Genomic DNA, 21,651 nt, shown 5'->3' with positions numbered 1-21,651 from the left:
GTGCACTGAGGCCTGCTAAACAGACCTCGGTGCCAGTGCTCTGATCCTTAAAATGGATATCCAGCAGAGCAGTTTCTAACTGCTAACTCAACTTTGCCATTTAGAGTACTGGCAAAGCCCAAACTATCCTTTTTAATATTTATAAATCACCCCTTACACAGGCCTATTGAGCCCTAGAAGCAGGGTGCATTACGTTAAAAAGTTGGACATGTAGATTTTAACTTCAAATGTCCTGTCAGTAAAAACCCTGCATTTCGTTTCTATTGTGCAAAGGCTATGGTCCCCCAGTTAGAGAGTATAGAACTACAAGCTGACAACTCAGCAGTGCTAACATCTGAATTGGACTAGTAAATATGATACTTCAAGATATGCTCAAGTCGAATTTAATGGAACGTTTGCACAAGTGGCAACTTTAGTAAGAGGCCATATGGTTGCTCAATAGTTTATAGTGACCATTAATGGCTGCTAGCCACGATACAGCCTTCTGCCCTGCTGGGAGGAGGTGTGAACGATTGTCTGGAAGGAACACAAAGGGCCTGCTGTTGGGAGAAGTGTGACTTCTCCCTGTCAGCTAGGCCAAACAGGGTGTGAGGCCAAAAAGCTAGCTTGAAGGGCAAGCCGCCTTTGAATTGTAAACGGTGGACACACATGAGGGGCTGCTCATTTGTTCTTGCAGACAGGATGGCATTGAGGACAGAGAGAGAGAAGCCATTGTTAAACTGTATTTTCTGTAGGTGTGTTGCCCTCAGATAGCCTCTGGGGTGAGATACAGAGGTCCACACATCAAGAGAAGGGGTATGCTATCTTCGGAGTCGGCAGAACAGTGCATTCTGTGAAAGTTAGATGCCACACTTCACAGGAGGTCATCACTAGGCAGGAGGGGGCCTAGAAGCCCATTGGCTAGTAGTCACCACATCCCAGAGGGCACTAACTGGGCATAAAAACAGCAACCCTGGCACTTATACTGGACTTCAGTCTGTAATCAAGAGTGGACTGAAGAAAGACTGCCCTGCTGTTCCCTGGGCCCAGCAAAAGGAGGGTGCACAAAGGCTGGACTGCAACTGTTACTCATTGGGCTAAATGCAAGGACTGCGCCTGTGACTGCGCCTGTGGTACTCTGCTGGAGAAAAAGTCGTCCCTGAGCCTCAAACAGAAGTGGTGACTCCAGGAGTCAGTTGGCTAAACTACTGGGCCTCCGAAAGCTGAAGTAGCTTGTTGTGGCAAGTTGGTAGCTATGAACGCTTGACCACCAAAGTGCAGCCTAGGCGACTGAGTCAAGACCCTCAAAAGGTGGCACCTGAGTCTGCTGGACCTGGTAGAGTCGTTGGAGTGCAGTGTGATGGCTCTAGTCCGAAGTTCGCCCCAGTTAAATGGAACCACTGGCTTCACTGTAACCAGTGATCAGTAGCAACTGGTGTTCAGCAAGACTTCAACCGGACTTCGACCCCAGTAGCCAAACTCACTCCACCATAACCGAGGACCAAGGAGTAGCCCCAAGAGGGCCCCTGTCATTGGATCGGCATACTTCCACGTGATTACTGTATCCTTTGCATTAGGACCACTCCATTTAAGTCTATGGCAGTTTACCCACAGGGTCTGGAACTGGCCTAGAGACTACTTTCACTGCAAGCTGACTGTCCAACCAAGCCTCTTTGGTCCCAGTAACTTGATCCCTGCTGGAGTTTGCGGGCCAAAATGGGCCAGAGTAGTGCTTTACAACTTTATAAAAGTTTTCCAAAGTTTGTCTGTGACCGTGATCAATTACAAAATACAAAAGCAGTGATTTATTATTCCTTTAAAAAATCATATCTCCGGAACCCTCTGGTGGATTTCTGTTATTGAGTTATCATTTTAAAGATTAAAAAAACAACCTATTTTTTGTTGTCATGTTTTTTCATTGCATCGTATTTGTTTTTTATACAGATTTGTTTTTTTTAATGCTTTACACTTGTTCTTTTTGAAGACTGTCTGCTCAGAGCCACAGCTATCCGGGGTTGGGCTAAGGTTTTTCAAACTAATTGACTGGATGCAGTACAAGTAGGGAGTCTATTACACGATTAAGTCTCACAACCACTCCAAATGATAAACCGCTTTCCTCAAACATTATTTAAGTACAAAGATACTCAACTTAACGAGGACATGTAAACAGCTGCATTTTTTCTTCCAGCATCTGTGGTATTGTGAAATAATTCTCAGGCTTTCAACATAAACGTTTTGGAAAGGAACCAGTTTGTGATTCAAAAATCATACATGCTTAGTAATTTTAAACTATATCCAAATAAAATTATGGCACATGTTTTAAGGCACCCACAGAAAAAAATGATAAACTTTACTTTTCAACCGCTGATCGTTTCTGTGATTTTGATTGGTAATTTAATGCCATCTTGGTTTCCATGCCTGTGTATGTGGCCACACCTACGAAGAAAACAATTTAAATTAAAAAAAAAAAGCAATGTTTATGAAGACATTATCCAAGACATCTAAGGGCAATGGCATAGCAAAGTTAGGCAAAGTGCTAAATGCAACAAGGAAAAGGGCACCAGCTGATGCTCCATCCCACCTGCTCTTCCCCACCCCTCCCACGATCATGAAGTTAGGGTACCCAGGGCAGTTCATAAACCAGAATGTGCAAATTCCATACCAACAGGTTTACTAACTTTCTTTCAATTAAGATTTAACTGATGTTCTACTGATTTACATCACTAAAAAGATATTTGTAAAAACTCCTGTGTCATGAATATTAATAAGGTAGGTTGCATTTAGCGAACCTCTGTAAGTGGGTGCGAGCATAGAGACGAAGGCCTGCAAGGGACAGACACCTCATTTCCCTGTGTTCACATTCCATACATGTTGAAAATAAATGCTAAGTAGCTGTGTGCCTGACAGGAACAGGTGCTCCTTAAAACATATTGTCCTGCACAGAAGACATCAGAGGAGGGTGCAGCTGTCCTACCCAATGTTACATCACACGATTAAAAAAAATGAAGATCTCTCAATAGGAAAGCTCGTTTGCGAATCAGTTACTCCCCCAACTCAATGGTCGGTAACTGATAAATGGTCTGCAGATCCAAATGCAGTCACAAAGCATTGATACATGGTGTTGCAATTCACAACTAGCCCTCACCTAACTGCAATTCGGAAAAGGTTGTAGAACTCTTTTTGTGAGTTAGAAAAAAATGTCAAACTTGTAAAAAGGGTTTGCTACATTGCAAAACACTAATTTGAGGTCGTAATTCCTGTTTTTTGTGTGAATTAAACGGGCCTCCCCCTCCAGTTTCGTCACGCCACTGCGAAATGTAAGTGAGAGGAGGGCTATGGAGAGTTGCCATAGGCGAGGGACACGTTTGCTGGGAAGTAGTGAGGGAATCCGAGGAGGAGGTCATGGGGAGAGAGCGGCAAAAAAGATTGTCGCACAGGGCGCCAACAGCGCTAAATCAGGCCATGTAAGTACTTCCATCTCAAAGGGCAGGCGCATCTCCCTAAACAGGACATCCTTTGTGGAATGACACACACCCGCGTCATGCAGCAGGACAACGCTGCAAGAAATATTACCCACCCGCATTCTTCAGTAATTCAGCCTCGACGGGCTGGAGTACAGGCTGTGCTATGGTAAGTGTGATAAACGTCACTGCTGTATCTTATCTCCCCTTTATTTTGTTCTGATTCCTTTATCGCACCAATATAGGCATCTAGCACACACTTTATCGCGGTCTGCAGCAGTCATTATGTTAATGTGAGGTTAGCAACAAGTCAGTACTGATATCGTTATCTCTGAGCTGTCATTGGCAGCGGCCCCGATCCAAACTACAACAGAATACACGAATAAAGGAAACGTCTGGCCACGTGATCTGTCCCATTCAAGTCGCCACCCCTTTCCCACCCGTCTTTCTGAATAATTCAACGAACATATTTACCGAATATTCTCTCTGTGTTCTTTAACGTAGCCCCCCTGAGCAGCAGATTTTCAGATCCTAAAGGCCTGTGCACATGAAAAAGGACAAACCAGAGGTGTGTGTGTTAAAAGGTTAGCTTATGGAATTAAAAACAACACGTAACATAAACAAGAAGAACATCGGATATTTTTTGTACACCCGACGTTTCAGAATATAATGAGAACTACTCAGCTGTAGGCCTAACAACACAAGTACGATCCATAAAGTTGACAGTTTTAGTTCACTAAATGGGTTGTTCCGTTAACGTTTGTCCTTTTGCTCTAAGATTCTCAGGGTGGTCTAGTTTAGTGCACACTCCATATAGACCCATCACCAGTGGACAACTATTTTACCACATTTAGGGCCTGATTACGACCTTGGCGGATGGGATACTCTGTCACAAATGCGACAGACATCCCGCCCGCTGTTTTACAAGTTCCATAGGATTTAATGGAACTTGTAATACGACGGACGTGAAAGCCGTCATGTTTGTGACGGAGTATCCCACCCACCAAGGTTGTAATCAGGCCCCTAGTGTCCCAAACATATAAATTTACCAGTTGAGGATCATCTTCAAATTTTTTATGTCCTTTAAAACATACTTCACTGAACATGGCATAAAGATTGAAATATCACCATTAATTAGCGATCATCACATAGTACTTGTCTACTTAGGGGAGCAGATTTTATACTGCATTTGCACTTTCAACATGGCAGCCAAGTTATCAGAGTCAACATTTGTGAAACTGAACAGGGGCACAGCTGTTTTACAATGCTTACATTGTTAAGGTAGTAGTTATTTGGGTCGAGTCTGCGATAGCATGCACTAGCACATGACTATCGCTGGGGAAATGCTGTTGTATTTAGAAAAGGGTATGGAGCCCACCAGTTGCTGATAATTTGTTTGCTTGCCTGGCACACTTCTTTATGGCCTCATAATTGGCCACGGGTGGTAAACCATCATTTTCGTTCCTGCCCGTGGTGCAGGAACCAAACAATGATTGATTCAGCTTAATCAGTGCCCATCCGCTGCTCCTGATGTGATTGGTACTATTTTGTTATTTTTAACTTCTAATGCCCTGCAAACAGAAGGCGCATGACTGGCAAAAACATGCTCAGCAGTACAAACAAAATGTAAAAGTAGTATTTTCTATAGTTAACTTTTTGTTTTATTTTGACAAGTCTTTTCTCACTTTTCATTTTGTTTTGGTTTTTGGTGGTGGGCGCTGATCTCAAAAGATTACTAATATCTTGCTCTAAATATTCCAAAGCAACATAATTTCTTTCTTATGTGTAATTTTCAAAATTATGCTTTGACACAATTGTGCAGAACGCCCCAATCCACCCAACTCCAATCCAAACCACTCACCTCAACCCACTACACTCCAATCCTCCCAATCCTCCCCACTACACTCTGCACAACTCCAATACAACACTATGGCCCTCATTATGACCCTGGCGGTGTTGCACCGCCAGGGCCAACGGGGGCGGGAGCACCGCCGACAGGCCGGCGGTGCTCCCTTGGGCATTCTGACCGCGGCGCTTTGGCCGCGGTCAGAAATGGAAAACCGGCGGTCTCCCGCCGGTTTTCCGTTGCCCATTTGAATCCCCCATGGCGGCGCAGCTCGCTGCGCCGCCATGGGGGATTCTGACACCCCCTACCGCCATCCTGTTCCTGGCGGTTCGCCCGCCAGGAACAGGATGGCGGTAGGGGGTGTCGCCGGGCCCCTGGGGGCCCCTGCAGTGCCCATGCCAATGGCATGGGCACTGCAGGGGCCCCCGTAAGAGGGCCCCGCTAGTATTTCACTGTCTGCATAGCAGACAGTGAAATACGCGACGGGTGCAGTAGCACCCGTCGCACCTTCCCACTCCGCCGGCTCGATTACGAGCCGGCTTCATGGTGGGAAGGTCGTTTTCCCCTGGGCTGGCGGGCGGCCTTTCGGCGGAGAAAAGTCAAAATACCCGCCGCAGTCTTGCGACCGCGGTACGGTATTTTGACGGCGGGACTTTGGCGGGCGGCCTCCGCCGCCCGCCAAGGTCCGAATGAGGGCCTATGTGCCCCAGTCCAATAAAGCCCCATTTCAATCCTGAACAATCTGCCCCTCTCCAACCCAAACCAATCAGCCCCTCATCAGTTCAGTTCACCACACTATAATCCAATCCACCTCACTCCATCCCAATCCACCACCCTACAATCCTCCCAACCCACTCAAATCTGCCCCACTCCAATCCAAAACCATCTGTCTCACTCCAATCTGCCCCACTACAATCCAATCCAATCCAATCCATCCCAATCCAATCCATTCCACCTCACCCCAACCCACCCCACTCTGGCCCATTTCAAACTGCCCCACTCCAATCCAAAACAATCTGCCCACTCCAATCCAAAACAATTGTCCCACTCCAATCCAAAACAATAAGCTCCACTCCAATTAGAAACAACCTGCCCCACTCCAATCCAAAACAATCTACCCCACTCCAATCCGCCCTACTCCAGACCGCCCTCTACAATCCGGCCCACCTCATCCCAATTTAATCCATCCTACTCCATCCAAATTCACACCATTCCAATCCACCACAATCCACCCCAATCCAACCCAAACCAATTCAATCTACCCCAATCCAGTCCAATCCAATCTACTCCACTCCAACCCACTCCAGTCCAACCCAATCCACTCCAATCCAATCCAACCCATCCCACTCCAATCCAATCCAGCCCACTCCAATTTACCCTCCTCACTCCAGTCCATTCCACTTCAATCCAATCCAGCTCACCTTAATCCTCCCCACTTCAAACCAATCCACTGACTCCACACCAATTCAATCCATCGCACTCCACACCAAACTAATCCACACCACTACAATTCATCCAACTCATTCCAACTCACTCCACACCAACCTCCATGCATTCCACCTCACTCTAATACACCTTACCACACCCCTATCTAATCCACCCCACTCCAATCCAGTCCACCCCACGGCCCACCATTTCAATCCACACCACACCAATCCACTCGATCCACCACTCCACCCACTCTCTTCCAATCTATCCTACTCCACCCTAATCCAGTCCACCCTAATCCAGTCCACACCACCCCAGTTCAGTCCACCCATGCCACTCCAAGCCAATCTATCCCAATACAATGCAATTCACCTTAAACTACCCCACTCCTGTCCAATACAGTCCACCTTAATCCACCCTACTCCTGTCCAATCCATTCCAATCCACGCTACTCCAAACCACTTTAACCCAACCTGCACCACCTGAATCCACCCACCAATCGAATCCACTCACACCAATCCAATCCACCCCATTCCAATCTTTCCCACTCCAATCAAATCCAGCACACTCCAGGCCAATCCACCACAATCCACCCTACTCACATCCAGTCCACTCCAATCCAATCTACCTCACTCCACCATACCTCACAAAATGTGTTCCACTCCAATCCACCCTATCCCAATCCAATCCATGCCATCCCAATCCAATCCACCCCACAACAATCCAATCCACCCCAATCCAGTCCAGCCCAGCGCACCCCACTCAATCCAATCCACCCCACTCCATTTATTTCCACCCCACTCCAGTCCACTCCACCCCAATTCACCCCACTCTAGTCCAATTCAATCCACTTCAATCCATTCACGTCTAGTCCACCCCACCCCACCCCAATTCAATAAAATCAACCCAACTCCAATCCACACCACTCCAATCCATCCCACTTCACTCTAATCCACCTTACTCCACTCCACTCTAATCCACCCCACTCTACCCCAATCCAATCCACCCCACCCCAGTTTAATCCACCCCCTCCAATCCATCCAGCCCACCCCACCCCACTCTAACCCAATCCAATCCACTCCAGCCCACTCCAATCCATCCAGCCCACCCCAGTCCAATCCATCCCACCCCAATCCAATCCACCCCACTCCCATGTACTCCACTCCAATGCACCCCACTCCAGTCCAACCCCCCTCACTCCAATTCAGTGAATCGGATCCATCACAGTCCAATCCACTCCAATCTACCACACTCCAGTCCAGTCTAATCCACCCCACTCAAAAAGTAAATCCAATCCACAATACTCTAGTCTTATCACTTCAGTCCAACCCACCCACCCCAATCCAATCTAATCACCCCACTCCACTCCACTCAACCCACCCCACTCTACTCCAATCCAATCCACCCCACTCTATTCCAATTCACCCCACTATACCAATCCATTCCAACCCACTTCACCCTATTACACCCCACAACCTGCCACTCTGCCACTGAACTCTACTCTCCTCCACTCAGCTCTACGACACTCTACTCCCCCACTCCACTAACTTTCAGTCACGCTGAACAGCAGCCACACTGATGTACAACATGGTAAAAACATATTGCCCAAGCTAATAGCTTTTATATTGGCGAAACATATTGTTTTTTTATATAGCATCCTCTTGCAGAGGTGAGATGAAGATACAAAACGTGGCACTGTACTTCTAGCAGACTAAGAAAGAGACCTGTAATATGGAGAAGAGGAAGAGTTGTCTCTGTTAATGGTTTTTTTCATCAATGAATTGCAGGTACAGTGGCACTTTAGGCCGAGTCTTGTCCCCAGACAGGGAAAAAAACAGATAATTTTATGGTGGATATAATCCTTTGTCCCTCCTGTGCTAGGAGTAACAAAAGATGATTACATTCTCCTCCTCTTTTTTCCTGTCTCAGACAGAGCTGAGTATTCGGGAAAAAAGTAATTATCTGGGGCTTTACTGGGCTTGAGCCTCCAAATTACATCATGCCGATTTCCCTCTGCCTGGTTTGAGTAAATATGTAGGATAAACGGGGAGCATGATGGAATCAATTCCTGTCTGCCAAAATGGAAAGGGTTGTCAATTAATCTACTAGCAGGAGGAAGGTCAGTAGGGAATATTGCCTCTCACTTTGAAAAGGCGAAACCGGGTGCTCACAGAGGTTAAGTGATATTTCAGGTTCCGAGGGGTGTGAAGGCGAAGGAATGCTGTATTCTTTTGCTACTGACTGCGCATGCGCAGAGAGTTCCTCTTTGAAGCAAGGACTCAGAGTACAGAAGTTCACCAGTGAACATATGTTAAGTTTAGTTTTCGCCCTGATGCAGATAGAAGCGGCAGAGGACTATGAAAGGATTCATTTACAAGCAGTAAGAGCTCTGTGGGTGAACTTTAATTAATGTTATTACGATGACGTTAATTGTGGGAGATTTTCAGCATATTTATCTGTAAATTTGGTGATTAAGATGACAAAACATACTAGAAAACGCTGGCTGTTGAAGTCCTCATCGTCTATGTCAAGAAAGCCCTTCCATGAGGGGAAATAGTCAAAGTAGAGGTCTGACTGGGAAGAAGGGCTCAGGAAAATTGTTTTGGAGACCATCGCTTCTCTTAAGGGGAAGTCCAGTCCTTATCCTCTTAGCCTTAGGGATTGTGGTGTGCATCTGCAAAAAGATCTGCATCAGGGGATTCTGATGAAAAGGAAATTCACTCAAGGAACAAGGAGGAAAATGTATTGATAAAGACTTGGGGCCAGATGTACGTAGCTTGACGTTTGTAGTTTCCTTCCTAACAGCAACTTTTAGCAATTTGCTATGAGGAAATCGCAAACAGCTATGTACAACAGTGTGTTTAACACTGTTATGATTCCCAAATGGGTCCTAAGAGACCTGCCCCATTAATATTCATATTAATATTCATGAGGCAGGTCGCAATTTGTGTGGGAATGGACACTATCACAGGGATGGTAGCCTGCTGGGATCAGTAGACCACCATGTCTGTGATTGTTTTTTAAATAAAGCAAAAAATTTTTTGTAATGCAGCAATTTTCCTTAAAGGAAAACGGGATGCATTACGAAAAGAAAAATGAAAAGTGTTCTTGGGAAAAAAGTTTCATAGGAACAGTGCCTGCCCTTAAAAAATGTTTGCATCCCCGTTCTCCCTTACTTTTGTTGCCCTGACTGTGCTCCCTTTTACTTTCTGTTCCCTCGTCTCGCCTCGTCACCCCCTCGCCGCCTGTTTTCCCGCCGCCGCGTCCCGGTAGCTCCGCCCCCTTGCACCCCATTGGCCGCCCCGCTCCCACCTCCCAGCTGCTCCTCCCTCCCTCTTCCCCTCATATGGAGGCCGCGCAGCGGGCACGCAGCGGACGCACCGAAGGCGCGCCAAAGGCAAGCCCGTCTGCGCCCGTCCGCGCCTGGACCGCGCCCAGCGCCAGACCCCTGGCCCCCGCCGCTGCCAGCCTACCCGCCGGACCTAAGCCACCGCCACCCTCCTCGCACTCAACACCAGCCGGATCCCCGGGTGCTGCCGAGCCGCCCCAAGACGCACCCACGGACCCTTCGTCTGCCAATCCTGCAAGTTCTCCTGCATACGGACCCACACCGCACCCGTCAAGCCAAGCACCAGCAGCAACCACCTGAAGTGCATCCTGCTCAACACCCGCTCCATCCACAGACACGCCGTGGAACTCTGGAACCTGCTCGACACCACATCTCCAGACGTCGCCTTCCTCACAGAAACCTGGATGAATACCTCCTCAGCACCCGACATCGCGATCGCCAACCCGGACGGATACAAGATCACCCGGAGGGACCGCGTCAACCAGACAGGAGGAGGCATCGCCATCGTCCACAAGAACACCATCCGCATCACGACCAACTCCGACGACACCCTCACAGACGCCGAACATCTTCACTTCCAGATACACACCGACCCCAAGACCACACTCAGAGGCACCCTCATCTACAGACCCCCAGGACCCCGCACACAATTCAGCGAAGACATCGCAGACTTCATCAGCCCACACGCCCTCCCCTCCGCTGACTACATCCTCCTAGGGGACCTCAACTTCCACCTGGAGAACAACAACAACACCACCACCACCACCCTGCTGGACAACCTCGCCAACCTCGGACTCAAGCAACTGGTGAACACCCCCACCCACTACGCCGGACACACGCGTGACCCAGTCTTCTCCTCCAGCAAGTACATCTCCTTCAGCCACTCCACCGGACTCCACTGGAAAGACCACAGCTGCGTCCACTTCAGCTTCAGAAAAACCACGACTCACCACCACCCACAACAGGCTCCCCGCAGGAGCTGGAACAAGATCACCACCGACCAGCTCTCCACTTCACTGAGCCAGAACCCTCCCGCCAGCTCAGCGGACCTCAACCAAGCAGCCAACAACCTCACACAGTGGATCACCAACTGCGCTGACAACCTCGCACCTCTGAAAACCCATCCCATCAGGCCCAACAGCAAGAAAGCCTCCTGGTTCAACAACGACCTCAAGAACTCCAAGAAGAACTGCCGCACCCTCGAGAAAGCCTGGCGTAAAAACCCGACTACAGACAACATGACCGCCCTCAAGCACGCCTCCCGCAAACACCACCAGCTGATCCACACCACCAAGAAGACAGCATTCAAAGAACGACTAGAAAACAACGCACACAACAGCAAGGAACTCTTCAGCATCGTCAAAGAGCTCTCCAACCCCAGCGCCGGAAACAACGACATCACTCCCTCACAAGACCTCTGCGACTCACTCACCTCGTTCTTTCACCGCAAGATCGCCGACATACACAACAGCTTCGGCGCACAGACCACGCACCCAACCACCAAACCGACGCCCCCCAACACCACCCTCCGCGCCTGGACCCCGGTCAGCACCGAAGACACCATCCATACGATGAACACCATCCATTCCGGATCACCAACCGACCCATGCCCCCACCACGTCTTCAACAAGGCCGACTCCGTCATCGCACCCCATGTCCGGGACATCATCAACTGCTCCTTCAACACCGCCACCTTCCCGGAGAGCTGGAAGCATGCCGAACTCAGCGCCCTCCTGAAGAAACCATCAGCAGACCCCACCGACCTCAAGAACTACCGCCCCATCTCGCTCCTCCCGTTTCCGGCCAAAGTCATCGAGAAGACCGTCAACAGACAGCTAGCCGCCTTCCTCGAGACTAATGGATCCCTCGACCACTCGCAGTCCGGCTTCCGAGCCAACCACAGCACCGAGTCCGCGCTCATCGCAGCCACTGACGACATCCGAGCCCTGCTCAACAACGGGGAAACAGCGGCCCTCATCCTCCTGGACCTCTCCGCAGCGTTCGACACTGTCTGCCACCGCACCCTAGTGCAGCGCCTCAGCAACATCGGAATCCAAGAGAAGGTACTAGAGTGGATCATCTTGTTCCTCGCCGGAAGAACCCAGAGAGTCCGCCTCCCCCCGTTCAGATCCGAGGCCACCGAAGTCATCTGTGGCATACCACAAGGATCATCACTCAGCCTCACCCTCTTCAACGTCTACATGAGCCCCCTCGCAGCCATCGCACGCCAACACAACCTCAACATCATCTCCTACGCCGACGACACCCAGCTGATCCTCTCCCTCACCAACGACCCAGCCACCGCCAGAACCAACCTGCACGAAGGGATGAAAGACGTAGCCGAGTGGATGATGAACAGCCGCCTGAAACTGAACTCAGACAAGACGGAAGTCCTCATTTTTGGATCATCACCCTCTGCCTGGGACGACTCCTGGTGGCCCCCTGCCCTGGGCCGCGCACCCAAACCAACGGACCACGCACGCAACCTGGGCTTCATCCTGGACTCCTCCCTCTCGATGACCAGACAAGTCAACGCCGTCTCATCATCATGCTTCAACATCCTACGCATGCTCCGAAAGATCTTCCGATGGATCCCCACCGACACCAGGAAGACGGTCACCCAGGCACTCGTCACCAGCCGACTGGACTACCGTAACACCCTCTACACCGGAACCACGGCCAAACTACAGAAAAGACTCCAACGCATCCAGAACGCCTCCGCACGCCTCATCCTTGACATCCCCCGACACAGCCACATCTCCGGACACCTGAGAGACCTGCACTGGCTCCCCGTCAGCAAGAGAATCACGTTCCGTCTCCTCACCCATGCACGCAAGGCCCTCCACGACCTGGGCCCCAGGTACCTCAACAACCGCCTGACCTTCTACACTCCCACCCGCCAGCTACGATCGACCAGCCACGCCCTCGCCGCTGTGCCACGCATTAGAAAAGCCACCATGGGAGGAAGATCCTTCTCCTACCTGGCAGCCAAGACTTGGAACTCCCTCCCCATCCACCTCCGTCTGACCCAAGACCACCTCTCCTTCAGGAAGCAACTCAAGACCTGGCTGTTCCAGCAGTAGCGGTTCCCCCTCCCCCAGCGCCTTGAGACCCTCCGGGTGAGTAGCGCGCTTTACAAATTTCTTGAATGATTGATTGATTGATTGATTTGCAAAGTGGGAGCGGTGGTAACTGGAAATGTTTTGGGACCGCATTCCCAGAGGCAAAACATTTCTACATACCAGTGCAACTCGTGATTAAGAAGGGATGCCCTTCGCACGCCATTTTCTAATAGTGAGTCGCAAACCCTATTTTGAGAGTCAGTAGCTTATTAGCGATTAGCAAAATAGGGTTGGTTCATGGTACAAGGCCATTTAGCGGTCGCAAAAGGCAAATTTTGCCACTTGCGACCGATAAATAGCTTTGTACATCCAGCCTTACTGACAAGTATCCTGTCTCATGTGCCAGCGAATATGGGGTTTGCTTCTTCAAGTACTCCCTCGGGTACTACTATGCTCTAATTTTAGAAAGCTCCTATTTGTACCTTCTTAGTCACCCTCACGTTTTAGAAATGTACAGTTCCCGCCTCGCCTTATGTCCTGCTGCTGCCTCATCTCTCGTTGTCGCTTCGGAGGCTCCCACTCTCTTGCCATGAATCCCCAGCTTCATCAGAATATGCTGCTTTCTTTTTTTCCAGTGGTGCCACCTTTCATCCCCACTCGCCGACCCAGAGGATGCATGCTGTGTCCAGCCCCTCTATAACTACACAGCCAGACCCGAATGATTCCTTACAGTCTCCTCCATCTTGAAACCACCTGCTCAATCCGATTTTCCACAGGCAAACTCCTTGCATCCACCACTTCACTCGCCTCCTCCACAATGTCGTAACATAAGCCCTTGCGGAGCGGGAGGGGACCCTAGCTCCAGGTGGCCAATCAACACAGTGCCCAGGCCTGAGAGCTCCTGTTTGAGTCAAGGAGGGGTGGGGTGGGGTGGGGGAAGCAGGGGGAGGCGCCCTCAAGTTTTGTTACGTTACTGCTCCTCCACCAAATCTTCATCTCCTTCAAGTATTGGACTTCTAGAACTGCCAAATTTCAAATGTTCTTGTCTTGTTGAGGCTTATTTCGTATGTTCATTCCATGCACGGGCATTCCAGAGCTGATAAACGGGCTCTATACTTACTCTGAACTTGTAACTGGTGCTTTTGAAAACACTAGGAAGGGGAAAATTACCACAAAGAATAGTTTTTGGCATCCTAGAGTCTTAGCAGGCTGGAAACACAAACTTTAAAAACGTTTGTTGTAAAAATTCTCATAGAAAAAATATATCCCCCCCCCCTTTTTTTTTTTTACTTTGGCGAATATATTTTTAAAACATTATTTGGTATGGAGGAGGACAAAAAAAGGGTGCACTGTACAGATGCTATTACAATGCAAACTATACTGTCATTTGAGACAGTGGGAGGATTCTAGTGCACAAATTATTTTTACAAGACCTGTCCTGGTAAAACAGGAATACAGTTATAAATCTGAAAAGGAACTCAACCATGAATAGATTCAACACGAGTTACTTCACTTGTGCTAAAGAGATATGTACCTTACAATGTGACTGATCAAATTAAGAGAAAAGGCCTGTAAGGTAGACATGTGACTGCGCCACTCTGACTCACAGTGCGTAAAAAATGACTTTTGTAACAGCAAGGCAGGCGAGTAGGGCTGTGGGTGGGGAATATGGTTAATTTGTTTGTTGTTATTGCTTATGGCTTTTATTTTGCAATTCTAATTATATTGTCATGTTATCAAGTCAACAAATGTAACGTGATTTTCTCGCCATCCTTTTGTTTTTTACATAGCTTTTCTCGATGACTGATATCTGACACATCCTGTCTGTATTTAGAAAAGCTCTTATTGGTTAGAAGATGATTCAAAATGTTATTATTTGATGTAATCTCGATATGCATTTTTCTTCAAATGCAATAAAGTACGTTTAAAAAAATAAATACAAAAGTTAGACCTGGATCGATAATTTCCATTGGTGCAAATTGTTGTAGCCCACTTCTGGACAGGCCACCTCCAGGGAAGCTTTGAGCACATCTTTAATGGGAAGCTAAACTATGTGGATAAAGAACTACTTACGTGCAAAGGTGAAATACAACAAGATGCTGCTTGTGACACAGGGTGGGGGCATACTGTGATACTCTGAATGGTAGACAGAAAGACGGGGCAAAGGAAACGGGGGTTCCCTGGAAAAAGAGGGTAACAAAGCAACATTTCTAGACCTGCCTCTTGACAACTTGAAAACCCGCTAAACAACAATAGAACAAGGGATACTTACAAGGACAGTAAGTTTGATCTTACAAATGTAGCAAAACTGAGAATGGCATGAGTTTGGAGAGACTTCGAGGGGGCTGAATAGCTCTAGTTCAGTGGTTCCCAACCTGTGGTCCGCCTCCTCAGGGGGTCCGCGGCTGCTTAGTAAAGCAATATTAACTGATTAGGTCCCCAGCTTTCATTAATGACTCAGTGGGGGGTGCCCGGATTTCAATAATGATTCGGTGGGGGTCCCTGGGTTCCAGTAATAATAAAGTGGGGGTCCACAGAAGTCAAAAGTTGGGAACCACTGCTCTAGTTTATAATTAGCAGTGATTTTTTTGTGAGAGGAAGGGCTGCCTAATGGATGAAGACCAACCTTCCTGTAAGACAAGCTATAAAATGTGGAAAAAGTGTTGACATCGAATCGGAGCAGCACCTTCAGGGCTCTGTTCTTTAGAATAAAGAGTGCAGCTGTATTCAGAGCCTTACAGTTGCTGGCCTGGCCGCATGGGTCAACCTACTTCTCATTTTTTGGAAACACTACAAAAGCTGAACTCCTATTTCTAACTCTGGAAAAATGTCTGTCCTGAATATCAGAGGCACTTGAAAATGGGAACAAATGCACATGGGCATAATAACGGGTATCCTTATTTCCCGTAACTACCTTTATTGAAAACCTTAATAAATATGAAGACAATTACATCTGTGCCAAGAAGGTCAATAACCATTTTTAAATGTAATCTCATCTCTTACCTTGCAACCGTCTCATCTCGCTCCTTGTAAATATTTATTCTACCAACAAACCTGCAAAGCAAATACATTACAAAAACATGTTTTAAATGGTAACGCGCTGTTTTACCAATTTGAACAAATTGTCACATGCACTATCATCAAAATCTACTTCTACAAACAAAGCATGAAGCAAGGCGTGGCACTCAGTGAAAGGGGCAGCAATAAGTTAGTGTGGACTTCAACTGCTGCCTAAGGCTGGTTTTATGTCCAAACCTCTCTCAACTAATTTAATTCCAAGCATAATATGTCAATGTGTGGTTATCATGCCCTCTCTTATACTCTGCATCCTGTCTTCTGCCCTCATTTTTTAAACTTTGTGTATTGCCACAGTTACAAATATTACTCCACACACTCTTAACATAGAGCCAGTCTGATATTACAATACCCAACCCTAAGAGTAATGATAACAACAACTGTAGTGACTGCCCTCTGCTAGTAGTACTCCAGTACAGGTCTGGTCCCTGGTATGGTTGGAGTGTTGGTGCCTCTACCAGGCAGCCACCCCACCCCTTCTAATAGGGTGATGTAATGATACGCCATCTTAGCAAAAGGTTAACTAGGATTCGCTAGCTATGTGTGGAATGTGCTCATATAAGTGGTATTAGCACATTGGAGCCAGACGGGAAGGAAGAGGCGGTCAGCATACAAGGCTCCATAGCCTTTGATACAGTTTTGTTTTTAGCTCATTTCAAATAAAGGCCAGACAGAAAGGGAGTTTACATCATCGTCTTTTGTTAATTTCTTTGGCATAGAAAGAAAGGAAACTACAATAAAGCTTCTTTTGCAATCAGCTATCTAGTTAACATAGCAACAGAAAGAACACATCATTGAAGGAAAAGGAGCCTTGAATAGAGCCCACCTTTCATGTCCATGAAACAAAAACAAATAGCCGATCCCCACAGTATTTATGAGATAGAGTCAGGAGGAAAAGAAAGATGGGGTGGGGGCGGGGAAGAGGGAGCATACAGGAGGGAAGCGTGAGGGTGGGAGATGAGAAGGTGGAGAGGACGAGGAGCATAGAGCGGTCCCACAAAGGCTCTTCCCCTCTAATCTCGCAACTTCTCTGCATTCAAACTTCACAATGAACTACCTCAGCGTCCAGGTGCTGCTTCCCTTAATTTTGTTTCCTAGTTACGTCTTCGGTTTCCCCTCGGCACACCGAAGGAACCTACTCTACATGACCTAACAGAACTGCTTTTACCATCTTTCTTCCAACCTAACCTCTCTTGTTGGCTCCTTCCCTCAAGCCCAGCACCTTCATGTTACTTATTTCCTATCTCTTCGATATGCCCCCTTTATCCATCTTTCTTACTCACTCCTTCCCTTTGACATCCTCTGTCTCCTTTTCGTGCCCCTTTCAAAGATCTTTCCTGTTTCTCCTTTTATTTAATCTTCTCTACCGCTCCCTAAACTCACCTTACCCCCTTCTCATGTGCCTTAAATTCCTCTTTCTTGTGCAGTCCTCTGTCATATCCACTTCCTCTCTCTTCTTGATTCCCGCCTCCCTTTCCTCTCTACAACTTTCATTTCGTTTTTTGCTCCTTGTCATGCACTTTGTTTCCTACTTCTTTTCCACAGAAGCACTTTGACGTGCCTCCAAGCAATGTACATGATATGTCATAACATAAAGGCACTTGCGCTCTGCATTCCATCTTAATAGATGCATTTTGACCATGTGACAAACATATACAGGGAAAAAAAAACTTTACAATTTCTAGTGAAGAGAGAAGGGTCACAGAAGATTTCAAAACATGCTGGAAACAAGCTTTCCCCCTAGAAGACCCCACAGCGGGTGTCACCCATCAAATAAAATGAAGACACAAAGGATCACCGCCATCATGCTAACTGGAGTCACTACTGATATAGGTCTGTCTGCTTCAGAGCAATGAAGCTTCATTGGTGAAGGTGCCACTGTTCATTCACCAGATGAAGAGAATAGGGAAACAGATTAATACTCGGGTACTACACGCGTAGGGAGGATCTCAACACCAAAATCTCTTGGATTGTAAAGGGATCTCCCCATAAGCAGCAGAGGAAAAAACAGAATGATTTAACATGTTAACCATTTTTGCCATTATAAAATAATAAAAAGCAACAACACATAAGACTGAAATCTAAGTATAGCAAATGAAAAAGCATCTACTATATTGAGTAAACTGTCAACTACAGAAGCTGGGTGCACATGACACATCGGGTGACATTAGATAAATCTATTTACAGTGGAAAGGAAACATTCTCTGCAATCTTCTATAAGCTATATCAAGCTAAATCCCAAATGAACTATGACACAAGCAGGATATGTAGGTATCTCTTTGGACTATTTTTAAAAGGCTTCCAAAATATAAATTCTGAAATACCTGCAAAAGATCAGAATATTATAATCTAATAGCCATGCACTTACAAAACGACTGCTCCAAATTAAATTCTCCCATAAGTGCTCCATCGAGTATGGTCTTGTGAACCATTAAAATGGCTGCAGACTGTAAAATCTCTCTTGTAATCCAAATTCTAATTACACCTACACAAGGGTTCCCCTCAGGTGTAGCACGGGTAGCCCTAGGGAGGCGATACCGCCACTTCATGCACAGAACCACAGACTTTCTAAGGCATGGGCAGAGTAGGCTCTGGGGGTCCCTGATAGAGCCAGCTCTGATCTGCAGAGAATCTTGCTATGGTGCCCTTAATTAATTCTTAAACTTTGTTCCTTTCATATATTTTTTGATGTGGGTGATGTTTAAGAGTCTATTACAGTAATTCGGCAGAGAAATGTTGTGTTTATGTTTCATGCAGCATTCATAAAATTAGTTTTTAGATCAAAACAGAATCTTATATATGAAAAATGAGAGCCTGTCACAGAGTTTATTTGTAGTAACATTAGTTAGCTGCTGATGTGTTACAATATTGAAAACACACGTCACTATCCCTTAATATTAGACGCAAGCACATTTAGAATTAGTGTGTCTGTGCACTGTCAGTGAACTGGCCAAAGGGGACATGAAAGAGCTGAAATTGGATCATAAATGCAAAGCTGTTCCAAAACAAAATACGTTTGGCACAGGGCCCCCAAAGCCCTTAAGATATCCCAGCATAGAACACAGTGAGTACTGAGGTATGTCGCCTGGCTGCTGTGGAAGGCTCGGCACTGGAGTGTGGGAAGGAGGACTGTCTCTCCCTCGCCTGCTGAAATAGATGGATTTGTACTGGAACCTTTGTGCATAAGGACCACTGCTGCCCTACCAAAAAGCGATCTGTGGGTGCAAGGCTGCGGATTTAATATTGCATTCTGAGCACAAACCTGAGAGGAACCAATTAGTAGCTGCCCACTGCGGTGCTAAAAACGCCCCTCTACCAGTCGATTTTTCTGTGCCATTGTTCCCGCCTTATATTTAAATTTGAAAGCTCTTTTGGAGGGAGTCAGCCCCGTATCTATGTTATTCATTGTGACTGGTTAACAAAGTGTAAGCAGTTTTAAAATCCTGTGATCACTTTGGTGCGTCTGAAGCAAGACTCAACAAGACTCAACAAGCATAGGACAAATGGGTGAAGTATTTAAAGCTCGTGCCAGGCCCTCTAACCGTGTTTAGAATGGAAGGTTTTATATGACAGAATGCATAAGAAACTTTCAGTAAAGAGGAACATGAGACATGAGACATAAGTCAAAGATCCAATACAATGATCATACAAAAAACTGCAAAAGCATGACATGATGCGCAGGCTCATGGGTTTACGTAAAAGAACAATATGAAAAAGACAGTTCGATGTGGTAGAACAAATTACAAAAACTTGCCATCACATGAAACCAACTGGTTGAAATAGGATTACACCTAGAAAATGATGCATACAATATAGCCTTGTCATGTCCTGCTTGCACTGCTTCACGTCTGATTAACATTCTTCAAACATTTCAAGGAATGAAGAACAAAAGGGCATCCTGGAGGGCACCAAATGTCAAAAGGCTCGAAACACTATTTTGAAATGTATTCTACTGTCTCCTAGCTCTTCAGAAACAAGGACTCTACCACAATAAAATGATGGTTCTGTTGGATTATATTTAAAAATGAATTAATGAAGCACTAAGTAGCATTGGAACCGAACACACTGGCATTGCCCGGAGCTGGTATGAAGATGAAGGGCCCAGCACCTTTAACCATGGGAGCATCCACTCAGAGCCCAGATGGCATCATTCAGTGAGTGCTTGATGGAGCTCTTGTGTAGAAAGGGTGCCATATTTTAGAATAAAAGTAACAGTAAATGGACTCCTTGAACAAAGGCTTACTATCAGGAGGAGATGGGACTCTAATCAAAATAAATGGTATAAACAACTCGCTTTCATAATGCTTATCTGATCCTCAAACACTAAGTGACAACATAGGTATAACCTTTTCTGCTGCTTCTTCTTGTGGTGTATCCTCAAATATTAATGAAGCACTGACTGAATGTCAGTGTGGCAGAAATAAATCATGCCAGCTCAATGCTGGCATCTCATTTGAAAGAGGTCTTATGTCTACAGACAGCCTAACAAAAGTTGGTCTCCTTTAAGTTAAGGGCTTTGGGATCCATATTCAATCAAACTGCAAATACAACAACAAATAAACTACTTGTGAAGATGGAAGACTGACATTTGGTTCATGAAGTTTCTCTAAGGCTTGATTCCACTTTTGGGTTCAACGGTCATTTAAAATTGGGAAGGGTTAAGGGAAAAAAAATGAAAAAGGTTTGTATAAGAGCTTTAATTTCCAGCTCCCATACCCATTTTGTATGGGAAACGTTAACAGCGCTGACAACTGTCGCCACTTCAAGAAGTTCATATCTGCTCCCTAAATCCAAAATGAGTCCATTACCAGGACAGTTTTATTTAGATGTGGTTTCTGCAGTAAGACATACCCAATAGAAGACTTGCTTGACATTTGCCTCATTATTCCATGGCCAGGGTTTGGTAGCGCAAAAAACAATATGGTGTGAAAAGCTTGCATCAAAGAGCAAAGGGGATACCAATTTACTTGCTCTGATCCAGCTGGCTGCTCATAGGTGGAAGAAAATGTTCTCCTTCTTCCAGCTCTTCAAAACAGAAAATCTTCTCAGTCTTCCAGCTCTTCTCATTAGAAGAATTATTAATTCAGAGGCAAACCATCTAGGCCTGGTTATCCATCTTCTCAAGACTACTGCCCCTTCTGGCAGAATTTTATTACCTTGTGCAGGAAATTTCAGAAACTATTTGTCGACTAATTTGCAGCCAAGGGGGCATTGGTCTCTATAATCTTTACCCTCCTATGAGATATTATGTTAAGTATTGTAGTGAAAGCCAAAATGTAGTTGAAGAACCTCTCTAGGACTTAAGCATATGCCATACTCCCAGATGACTAGTCTATCACACATGAAATCAAGTTAAGGTCCAAGACATTTGGATATTATTAGTCACAAAGAACAAACTGAGTTCCAAATGTATTGAGTATGGACTATTTAAAGTCATGTTTCAGTGACTTG

At 46.4% G+C, this 21,651-nt stretch overlaps 1 protein-coding gene across 3 annotated transcripts in view; it reads right to left on the bottom strand.

Annotated features, from left to right (window-relative positions):
• ATP11A (ATPase phospholipid transporting 11A) overlaps positions 1-21,651 on the bottom strand; it is a 661,076-nt gene that overhangs the window by 248,201 nt on the left and 391,224 nt on the right. For all 3 annotated transcript variants that reach the window (XM_069205024.1, XM_069205022.1, XM_069205021.1), the window contains exons 8-10: positions 16,129-16,179; positions 3,915-3,979; positions 2,334-2,415 (exon numbers count right to left, since the gene is read on the bottom strand). In XM_069205024.1, the coding sequence (XP_069061125.1) occupies positions 2,334-2,415; positions 3,915-3,979; positions 16,129-16,179 (198 nt within the window). The remainder of the gene's footprint in view (positions 1-2,333; positions 2,416-3,914; positions 3,980-16,128; positions 16,180-21,651) is intronic.

Source organism: Pleurodeles waltl, chromosome 8 (genome assembly GCF_031143425.1).
Source record: "Pleurodeles waltl isolate 20211129_DDA chromosome 8, aPleWal1.hap1.20221129, whole genome shotgun sequence".
NCBI classification, from domain to species: Eukaryota; Metazoa; Chordata; class Amphibia; order Caudata; family Salamandridae; genus Pleurodeles; species Pleurodeles waltl.
The sequence above is the reverse complement of the archived record's forward strand: the minus strand, read 5'-3'. Positions and strand labels throughout refer to the sequence as shown.